Source organism: Sinocyclocheilus anshuiensis, unplaced genomic scaffold (assembly GCF_001515605.1).
Source record: "Sinocyclocheilus anshuiensis isolate Anshui unplaced genomic scaffold, SAMN03320099.WGS_v1.1 scaffold1895, whole genome shotgun sequence".
Taxonomy (NCBI): Eukaryota; Metazoa; Chordata; class Actinopteri; order Cypriniformes; family Cyprinidae; genus Sinocyclocheilus; species Sinocyclocheilus anshuiensis.
The window spans coordinates 182,688-194,202 of record NW_015549974.1 but is presented as its reverse complement, the minus strand read 5'-3'; the positions used below and the strand labels follow the sequence as shown (position 1 = coordinate 194,202).

At 35.9% G+C, this 11,515-nt stretch overlaps 1 protein-coding gene across 1 annotated transcript in view; it reads left to right on the top strand.

Moving 5' to 3' along the window:
* LOC107660975 (myocyte-specific enhancer factor 2C-like) overlaps positions 1–11,515 on the top strand; it is a 61,686-nt gene that overhangs the window by 29,796 nt on the left and 20,375 nt on the right. The window contains exon 3 of the mRNA XM_016450413.1: positions 2,552–2,755. Coding sequence (XP_016305899.1) covers positions 2,552–2,755 — 204 coding nt within the window. The remainder of the gene's footprint in view (positions 1–2,551; positions 2,756–11,515) is intronic.

The following is an 11,515-nucleotide window of genomic DNA, read 5'->3' as shown; positions in this document are numbered from 1 at the left end:
GGCCGGTAACTTAAAAATGTAGTAGCCAAATTGGCTGGTGAGTGAAAAAGTTAATTTCAATCCCTGCCAGCGACTTAAGACTGGTTTTGTGCTCCAGAGTCACAAATAGGAATATACCTGAACTCGAGTAAATTAATAGCAAAGTAAAATTCTAAAGAAACTTTATGGATTTTATGGACATCAAAAGAATATAAATGACATTACAAAAAGCCTCTGATGAAGGATTTGTGAAGTATCTTCAGTATGTAGTGTTAGTGTTTGACTGTGGGTGTTGATGTCACTGGCCACAGTTCTTAGCTTGACCGCAGTGATTATTTAAAGTCCTTATATCTCCATATCTGACTATCTGTGTGATACTACTTCCTCTTTCAGAGAACTGCCCTGCAAATTGCTACATTTATTTTGGATGTGCGAATTAATGACTGACTTTGTTGTTTGTTTTTCAAATAATCCAAAATTCAAAGTCTGTGCATCAAACACACTGTTCAGCGTTTTCTTTTCTCAACCTGCTGTCATACTGGAGGTCAAATAATTCAAATGACAGATTTTTGGCTTATTCTTTTCACATCTTGTCACACTTGCCAAATCTCCAGAAGCCTCAAGAAGAAACCTCTCAGAACTGCTAAGTCACACTATAGAGGCTTTCTCAGGAAGCTCGAAACTCTCATTTTGGCTTTATCTTGCAGAAAAGGGAGCTGTCAAAACATCAGTTGTGTTGTTTAAGTGCCTGTTCAACTTGTCAAAATTATACATAATCAATACATCATTAGTTCTCTCATAAATTACTGGAAGTATGATGATGGAGGATGACCAGCAGGATGAGAATCACTACTATAACTTTTGTAACTGTAATCTCTGAAGATTGAGATAATACTGTCAAACAAAATTGGTGAAATGCAGTTCAAGTACACAAACACACACTGTGTGGTGACAGGACAGTTTACCCAAAAATTAAAATTATTTCATCATTTACTCACCATAATATTATACCAAATCTGCATGGCTTTCTTTATTATGTGGGGCACAAACAAATTCTTAGAATTGTGTTTGTTTGTTTATTTATTTATGACCCCATTGACTTTTATTATATGGACACATTTTTTTTCAAAATAACTTTTAAGTGCTCTGCAGGTGAAAGAAAGTCATATGAGTTTGGAACGACATGAGAGTGAGTATATTAATTTTTAATTTTGGGGGGAACTATCCCTTTAAGTAGCTACTTCTACTTTTCTGGTTGATTCAGTGATAATAAATAATGTTTTTGACTTGAATTAAACCAGTTAATTTATATGTTTCCACATAAAGTATCTGTTTAGATTACCTGACAACAAATGTTTTTACAGTACACTATACCTACTAGTTATTTAGACTTTACCCATATTTTTTTTAAATTGTAACTAGGACTCGTTCTTTATTTATTTTTTTATTTTTTTTAATTTATTTTTTCATTTAACATACCAGATAAGCTAAATAGTTTCACCATGACAACGTCAGAAACAAGTTTGCAGCATCAAAGAATGCAATACCTTATGCTAATACATGCAAATTATCTTGGTGATTGTCACATGCACAATATATTTTGTAATGTAATGCACTTTCGTTATGCAATAAATAAAGGGATATAGATTACTGTGAACATGTATCACAATAACAGGTGCATGGGGACATTTTGGCTACATTTAAAAGAGATGAAGGGTTTAGTGGTTTGGCCTCAAGGTTCCTTCTATATCATGAGCTGGTCTTGTGTGTGTGGTTTCTCGAGCATTGCATTTAAGTGCTCAAGAGACATGAAACCTATGAGGTCAGAGAGAGATGCTTCTTATTTTTAATGCTGCTAATTTAGATGAGAACATGCACTGAGAAGTCATTAACAGCCTCTCAAACACTCTGTGGCAGCGATGATCTTTGTGCGAGTGAGAGTGTGCATGTGTTTGTATGTCTGTGCATCTGCTGAAAAAGTGCATTTGCACACAGATGCACGCAAGGGCAATACAATCTTTCTATTTTTCTTTGTTCCCCCAGTTTACTTAAGACGAATATGGTTAACCTTTATTATGAAATGAAATTATCCTAATTATAAAGTCGAACTTTTGTATTAGAGGGGTCAGACAAAGTTGGTGTTACTGTATTATTCTTAAATGAAAGGTTGATGCCTAATTTTGGAGGTTATATTTCAATTATTAAAGCTATTTTCTTCTTATGAATGCAAGAATAAATATTTTACTTTTGGTTAAAGAACAGAGTTTTTAAAAGATCTTCAGTTGATTTATGAGAGGAAGGAGCTATTACTCTATTGTCTATTTTTCCAGATAATTTGGAAGAGCACAAAGGAAAATAAAGGAAAGTAGACAGAAGAAAAGAAAAGTAACATTGATTTTCCGAAGAAACACTGTATTTAGGACAACTTTAAGAGTATCAACGCGCTGAGCAAACACACATAGAGTCATCCATCTCCGTTTTTATGCCACCAGCCAATGCTTTGTGCTACGCCGTCAGTACAGCCTGTGACTGTACTGTCTAAGCTTTTTCCCACTCTTCTGTCTCTCTCTAGGTGACGTTTACAAAGAGAAAGTTTGGCCTGATGAAGAAAGCCTATGAGCTGAGCGTGTTGTGTGACTGTGAGATTGCCCTCATCATCTTCAACAGTACTAACAAGCTGTTCCAGTATGCCAGCACAGATATGGACAAAGTGTTGCTCAAATACACTGAGTACAATGAGCCACATGAGAGCAGGACCAACTCTGACATTGTTGAGGTGAGTTTCTCAGATCTCCATACACTTACCTGACATTCTCACACTGTCAGCAGGGCATTATATTTTTTAATAATTAAAAACAGTAATTAAAAATATCTTACTGACCCCAAATATTTTAACAATAGTTGTTTTTTTATGACATGTCTGACAAATTTAATGAACATTAATTATTGACCTGATAAACATTATGTAATTTAGTGGCTGTTTGAAATGAAACACAAAGTGTTACATAGGAAATGTAGATTGTTATATTGGGGGTCCTTTAGGCTGGTTGAAATCTGGTCCAGTGTGTTATGTATCATGTTTCAATAGACTAAATGTATCATTAACATGTGATTTTGACTAGGATTCCTTGTGCATAGTGCCATTGCACTCTTATTTTCAGCCATTATTTTCTTATTTTTCATGGAGAGACTCTATAGACATAAACCCAAATGACTGTAGATAATGCAGCACCTCTTTTGATTGTAATTATAAAAAGTACACTAACTAAATGCATCCAATATCATGCTGTATTTCATTTCACTCTGTTCTTTTTGAATGCCAGCTACTTTGATGTCTGCATTTTCTCAATCAGCTTAATGCTCCTAAAGGCTCTCACGTCTTAGAGACATGTTGTCCGTGGGTTCCTGCCATAAACCTGAGGCCAGGTCACGCTAAGCTATTGTAGCTGTCTTGAGGCAAACATCCAAAAGCACGTTACAGAGTGAGCTGCTATGTAATCTACTTTTCTGAGATGTCACAACACATCTTAAAAAGCAAAGGTGACATACGTGGGTTGACAAGGTGGTCCTACTGTTTGAAGGACTTAAGGGCTCTAAGACAGTGTCCTCTTTACATGAACAACAACAGGTCCACATCTACGTACAAAGTTAATATCCCTAGATCTATGGGTGAGTTGAGAAGTGGGTTGATCACAATCTAAGTGCACTCCAACTCCTTTGCTATTAGAGTCAATCAGACAAAAGGGTTTTTCTGTCTACTTCCTTTTTTATACTGACATATTGTCACAAGTCACATTCCCGCTCACTCTGTGGTCCATCTTCATTTCCGCTGTATCTACACTTGCTTTAATTCGCTCAGTAACTCTGCAGCTCGATAATTTAGTTGTATTTATTTACATATTCAGCAAGTGTATTTCTGTATGTATATATCTCATAAAGCCAGTGTGGCATTTATAATTAATATATTTGTATTTGTTTTTATGTGCTAGGAAATATCATCTCAAATGCAGAGATGGGTTTTTGTAAATTAATTGATCATCTGTCATAAAGTGTGCAAAATGCTCACCGTTTTTGCCTCTTCTATAAGCTCAGACCTTGAGGCAGATTTAAAGGGCAGGTAGAAAGTGCTTGTTGTTCCTGCAGTGCATCAAGGAACAATTACAAAAATGCACTCCAAGCTTGAGCAGCTGTGCTAGATGAGGTTTACCATTTTGATGCATGAAGAATCTCATGGAGGACTGAATGTCATATGCTTTTCATGTGTATTACAGTCCACACTCCATGGCCAGTAGTTTAGAAACATAAGGAAGAATTTAATAAAGAAGATCCACTTTACACTGAAGTGGTGGTGTAATAATTTGTCAATTAAATTATTATTCATTTCAAATTAATAATAATAATAATTATTATTATTATTATTATTACATATAATATTTATTTGTTTTTAATAATTTGTTAATATAATTATAAATAAAATATTATATTAAATAATTATAATAATATATTTTATTTTAATTTGATTATATACATTATTATAATATTAAATATTACAATAAACAATTTAAATAATAATATATGTTTAGTTGTTTTAGTTTAGTTTATTTATTTTGCACAAGAATAAAATAAATACAATAAAAACAGAACATAAAAGTACAAACCATATACTGTGCTGGGAGAGGCAGAAAACCCAATGGGCTTATTTAAAGCCTCCACCTAAACGATAAAGAAAACAAAAACAACAACTCGTGAAATTAAAGAAAGAGCTCAATTATAATAAATATATAAATATAAATAACTACAAATTAATTACAACATATGTAAAAAAAATAAAATAAAATAAAAAAACAATATAATCCAAAAACAAACCATAAAATGCATTTAAAAAAAAAAATCTGGAAAATGCACTGCTGTGTAACTCCATGAAAGCTATAAATTCCTAAAGGTGTTGTTGAAATATTAAGGTATATGGTGCAATATATTCTTTTTTAATTACATTACAATTCCAACATTACTTGTATAACATACTTTCAAGAGTATCACAGGTCATGCTCACAATTTTAACAAAAACTCTTTTAGTTAGCTAGACCTGAAACTGTCTTTATCAGTTAGCTCTGAGATAAAAGTAAAATCATACTGGTATATATTTTTATTTTTCTAAACATTGTAGAACAACTTTAGGAGTGCTGAATTCGACTTAAAAAGCAAGTCCTAAACATCTTGGTTTGCTCTGCCGTGTGAAGACAGAAAATCACCACATGCAAACATTGAAGTGGAAAGAAAATATAAAAGAGCATATAGCGAGTCAAACTGCTCCCATCACCAAGCAACAGCTTTAGTGGAGTTTCTTTCCAATTTGCCAGATTTGGTGTTGGAGAAATCGATTTGAAGGTGGCTAAAATGCCGCCCTAACTGGATTTGTCGATGCTGAAGTGCTGAGCTCCTGCAGGGCCCCGATTTTTCTGCTGCTAGGTTACAGCACAGCCAGGGGATGTGGGCGGTAGGAGGTAAAGAGGAACAAAGCAGACTTCCTGTTGTGATGGCAGGATGGGGACGAGGCCTTGGGTGGGCCGGAGGGGGAACTCGGCATTGGGGTATCAGTGCCATAGTTCAGCTTTGAGCTGTAGTGTGTGTGCGAGACATGTTAGACAAACACATATATCGGCTATGGACCGTCTGCTGTACATACAGCGATTTAGCATTGTTTAAATGGGCTGAAAACACACACACACACACACACACACACACACTCATAGAAAACACATCTTTCCTGTCTTTGCCTGGAGTGCCGGTGGGGTGCAGTGGGAGGATAAGGAGAGGCAGGGGAGCCAGGCGCAGCGTGTGGGCGTCTTGAAGAGCAGCCCGCTACATTAGCAATAAAGCTCCATGTAATTAGCATGTCTTTGGTTGATAATTAGCGTTGTTGGGAGAGAGGCAGTGAGAGGCTTGCCCAGCCTCTTTAGCTCTGTTTATGAGAGGCTAGAGGCTCTTCTACCCTACTCTACTCTCCCTGGCTCTTTCTTTCCGCTTATGTCTTCCGTTTTCATCCATTTTTATCTCTGCTTTCGTAGGTCAGGCCATTCTCCCATTCAGCCGAAATGTACGCAGATGTGCCTTTCTCAATTTGGCATTTGCGTAATAAAGATATAAACGTGAGAAGAGAGACATGAAAAAGCAAGAGATGAAAACTTTTTCAGTTGTTGATAGATTTAAAAAAAAATATTGTCAAAATGATATTTACGCTTTGATTTTATTTATTTTTTACAAGACAAAATGGTGATAGACTCATAATCAACCGGGACCTTGGTAAATAAAAAAGCAGGGTCAAACTAATCAACAAGTGTGTTCGTTGTTCATTGTACATTTTTTCAGTTTTTACATAGCTCTTCATACCTCAATCAAAGCACCCTTCCTAGCATGTTTAGCTTAAATACAAAAACTCATTAAAAGTCTCCTATGTCTTAACATCTGAGGCTAGACAAAAGGTGGGAAGGTCCAGATAATTACACCTTAAGTCATGAAGAAAGAACAGATTACAAGTGCTTGTGTAAGGTAAAATTATCTAGTTTTAGGTTAGCAGGGGGTGGGGGGAACAACACAAACACAACAACATGGTTTGGTTGTCAAAATGCTCTCATTTGTTGGCGCGGATACAATGCAGCGTTTATTTGGCAGGAGATTAAAAACTTAAACAGCCATAGATTTCCCATAATGCACCGTGCCAGACCAGTTTCCCCAGCATGTGTGGAGCATTAGAGCTCAGCTGAGTTGGTTTTGTGTTTTTTTGTTGGTTTTTTTTTTACAACAGTTGAGGGATCATTTGCATTGATACTCATCAAAGTCTCTGTTTCATTATTATTCCGTTTAATTTTGTATTACATGAAATCAGTAAATTAATGAATTATAAAATATAAAAATAAACCATACTATAAAGCATTTTATAAATAAATAAATAAATAAAACATATGCATTTATGTATTTGTTATAATATATAGAATCAGTAAATGAATGATGCAAAATAATATATTTTTTTATAAAATATATTACAAATGTATATAATTGTAAACAGCATTTTATATATAAAATATCAAATCAGTCAAGTAATGAATTATGTAAATATTACATAAAAACATTTTACAAAATGTTATATAAATAATTTATCATTTTAAATAACTTCAGTAAATAATTTCGGTAAATTAAAGAATAATGTAAATGTAATATAATAGTGTATATATAATACAAAATTACATATATAATTTTCTATAACATTTTATTACTTAAACATATAAAATCAGTAAATTATTGAGTAATGTCACTGGATAAAAATGATTAATTAGTAATCACTGTTGTTGTGTTTTTTGCAGCACAGTTATTAAAGATTAGGCAAAACCAAGAGAGATTAGCATGGCTATGAAAGAAAAGAAGCACGTTGTGGCTGCATGCTTTACTCATGTCAGCACTCCATCATCACGTGGAGCGGTCGTGTGAGCAGGACACAAACACTTGAGAGAGAGTTTGCCAAACCCATCCCATCATAGATTAGCTTTATCTGAACAGCCACCTTTTAATCTTCTCTCTTCTCTCAGCGCCACAACTTCTGAATGAATCGTCAATAGAAAGGAGCGCGTTTAGCCGCAAGCTCCGGGAGACAAACAGAGAGAGACAGCTACAGAGAGAGGCTGGTGATTATTTCCAAAGGTCACACTGTTAATGACTACCTGCTTGGTTAATGAGATTCCGCAAAGCTCCCTCACGATGTTTCACCCTCATATGTGTTGCCGTGTGCTGAGATGTGTGAGAAGGGTTGCAGGCGTCAGCCTTCTCTCGACTTGTATCTGTTTAAAGTAGGAGAAAGGGAAAAAAATGAAGATCAACACAGGTTCATTAAACGTCTCGGAGAATGCTTAATGTGGACAAGGTACACTAATTAACTGAATTTCATTTTCATTTCTCTTCAAAGTGGCAGTAAAGAGTTAATTAAAAGATACTTTCCTCGTAAGGACTTTGCACATTAGCAGGCTGCTCCAGTAGAATAGTCCCTCAGTTGTCTTTTGAAAAGACTTTCTTTCTTACTGGTTTGAGTAATCTGAGATCAGAGAGAACATTAGCCTACAGCGATTTTCTCTCAGTGCTGAGTCTCAATAACCATTTATTTAACTTACAAAGGCCCGCTATGACATAACACACTGACATAACTGTGTCCTCTTACAAACAAACATACATCTGATAGTGTCGCCATAATCTACCACCCCACACATACATGCTATTAATGGCTCACGAAGCGTCAGTAAGTTTATGGTAATTGAACCGAGTGATGTTCAAGCTCAGTGTTTTTGCCAGAATTTGTTATTAAACTCAGAAGAGGCTTTGTCTAGTTAAGCAAATAAACCCCGTGACATAGCCAAGTCAACTGAGGAGGAGATGAACAATGCGTCACAAACAGTATGTGAAGTATAAATGGAAACTTTCATATTCTTACTTGATGCTTTAACTGTTTTAACTGAAATTATATAATGGATTACAAACATATATCTTACTGGATTACATATATTAGTTTGTATTGCTAGCTACCGTTCAAAAGTGTTTTTATTATGTGGTGACATTGTTCAAAAGTGACATTTATAACATTTTACAAAATAGTTCAAATGATTGCTGTTCTTTTGAACTTTCTATTCATCAAAGAATCTCGAAAAAATTGTGTCGTATTTTTTTTTACAAAAATATTCAAGTAAAATATTAAAGAAATGTTTCCTGAGCAGCAAATCATATAGCAGCATATTAGAATGATTTGTGAAGAATCATGTGACACTGAAGACTAGAGTAACGGCTGCTGAAAATTCGTCTTTGCCATCACAGGAATAAATTCCATGTTAAAATATATTAAAGCAGAAGCAATACAGTTATTATAATTGAAAGTAGCATTTCATAATATTACAGTTTTTACTGTATTTTTGATCAAATAAATGCAGCCTTCATGGTGAGCATAGAAAAAAAAAAAATATATATATATATTGTATATATTTGGCTTCTTTCAGACTGTAAGACTGTTAGACATCTTCATATCATAACAATCCAGATTTAAATTTCTCCACATTCTTGACATTGAAAAATAACTGTAAAATGTGTCACGTGTGTGAGACGTCTCCCCAGCCTTCAAAGCAGATCTCATCACTCATTCAGTGAGGAGCAGCACCAGTCCAGAGCATTTTGACCCCACAGCCTTTGAACTAGGCCTACTTGTTGAACTTCTGCCACATGGCTGCTGGTCGTCAGCGAGGAGAACCCAGAGCATTTGATCTGCCTCTCTTTTGCGTTCTCTCCTTTACTCGTACTTAAATCTCTCGTGTTTTCTCTACACTTCCCTCTGATTGGAAACAGCTGCAAAGCATCTACGGCAACACTTTAAAAATGAGTGCGTTTCAGATGTGTCCAAATTAGGAGCCCCCTTCCTCCCTCCGTTTGTGTGAGTGTGTGTGATGTGGGTCTGTGTGTGTGTGTGTGTGTGTGTGTGTGCGTGCGTGCATGAGTTTTTTTTAGTATCCTTCCCCTAATAAATGTCTCAAAAAATGGTAGCGGTCTAAAAATAGTGTGCTCTGTTGCTAAATTTAGCACTTGGCTTATTGCGCTGACGAAGCGAATGGAGAAGAATAGGCGTGGAGAGGCAGGGTGAGTAAGCAAAGCTCTATTCATTCAACAGCTTGTGTGGAGGCCTCTAGTGAACCACTGCCCTTGGACTGTGTCCCCCCTCCACCGCCAGACCTGGGGGTGCCACTAAGCATTTGATCCAGTGGATAAAAGCTAATATTTATTTATTTATAAAGACTCTAAAGGGTTTTTATAGCCAGTGTAACAGATTTGAATGACTTTTCCAGTGCTTCCATGTTACAGACAAAGAGAAGCGCATATATACGCATATCCATATATATAGAAAAGGCTGTGATTGTAGATTTAAATTTATATGGATGATTATTGGATATTGGATTCAATATAAATTCAATTGAATTTTAGGTTCCCTAAATATTTATTTAAATATTTTCACCATGTTTTAAGCTTATTTGGTAATACTTTAGAATAATGCGTTAACTGACAATAAACAATATTTTTTTTTATTTATTAATCTTTGTTAATATTAGTTAAGACGTACAACTATTCATTGTCAGTTAATGATAGCTCAAATCCATTAAATAATATTGACAGAATAAAATTATTATAAAAATAAAAATAAAAACTTGATTTTAATAATGTATGTTGCAATTAACTAAGATTAATAAATGATTACATTTTTTTTTCATTGTTAGTACATGTTAACGAATGCAGTTACCTGGTATTAACAAAATAAACCTTATTGACAAGTGTTAACATTTATTTTTAATAAACATTACTGCAGTGTGACAAATAATTTTTTTAACACAAATATTCCAGCCTCTCAGTTAATATGGAGTCATATTAATAATTCATAATAAAGCTACATGCTTAATAATTATTAACAAAATATAAAAAAAATGTTTGTAACAAAGTTCGTAGTCACGGGAAGAAGGAGGCGGGAACCGGCGAATGTTCAAAGAAAACTTTAATAATAAAATAAACACAAAATAGCGCGACAGCCCCTCGCGGACGACTGTCGCACACAAACATAACCAAAACACAAAATAAAATCCAGGCCTGGTCCTCTCTCATCTTTCACTGTCGTAGCTCCTTCGTGGGACTCGAGACTGGTGAGTGGCGCAGGTGTCGCGCATTAGCATTTACTCCACCGGCCTCGCTCCGTTCCCACGGCTCTCGGCCCCGCCCCTCTCGTCACAATGTTTAAAATAGTTTTAGAAGGAACTATCACACCGCAATTGTCGTGCACAAACATAACCAAAACACAAAATAAAATCCAGGCCTGGTCCTCTCTCATCTTTCACTGTCGTAGCTCCTTCGTGGGACTCGAGACTGGTGAGTGGCGCAGGTGTCGCGCATTAGCATTTACTCCACCGGCCTCGCTCCGTTCCCACGGCTCTCGGCCCCGCCCCTCTCGTCACAATGTTTAAAATAGTTTTAGAAGGAACTATCACACCGCAATGTCACCCATTTACAAGTAAAAATGAATGTAATTGGCGGAGGGGGTTATAAAGTAAAGCTAATGTTAAATCAGCATCAGTTAAATGTCAAATATGACATCAGTGTTTAAGATCAAAGAAACAAAGCTGTGCTCTCTGGCTGTCCCTCATACTGTCAGTGGAAAATGAGCGATCTATTTCTGTATGTGGGTGTAGATGGCAGTGTCCCCTCCCACAGGGCCTGAAGGGTGTGGAAACGCAAGGTCATGCCAGAGAGGTCAGGTTCCTGCGCATTGTTCCTCAAAACCCTCTGCCCCTTCCTGTAATGCAGCTGCATGATAAGAACCCCTACAGACAAAGGCTGAAAACTGATGTCTGTGTGTGTGTGTGTGCATGCATGCAAGTGTGTTCGCAGCTCACTGCATCCAAAAAAAGAATCACAGCCCTTTCAATATGTCTGTGTGTGTGTGTGTGTGTGTGTGTGTGTGTGTGTGTGT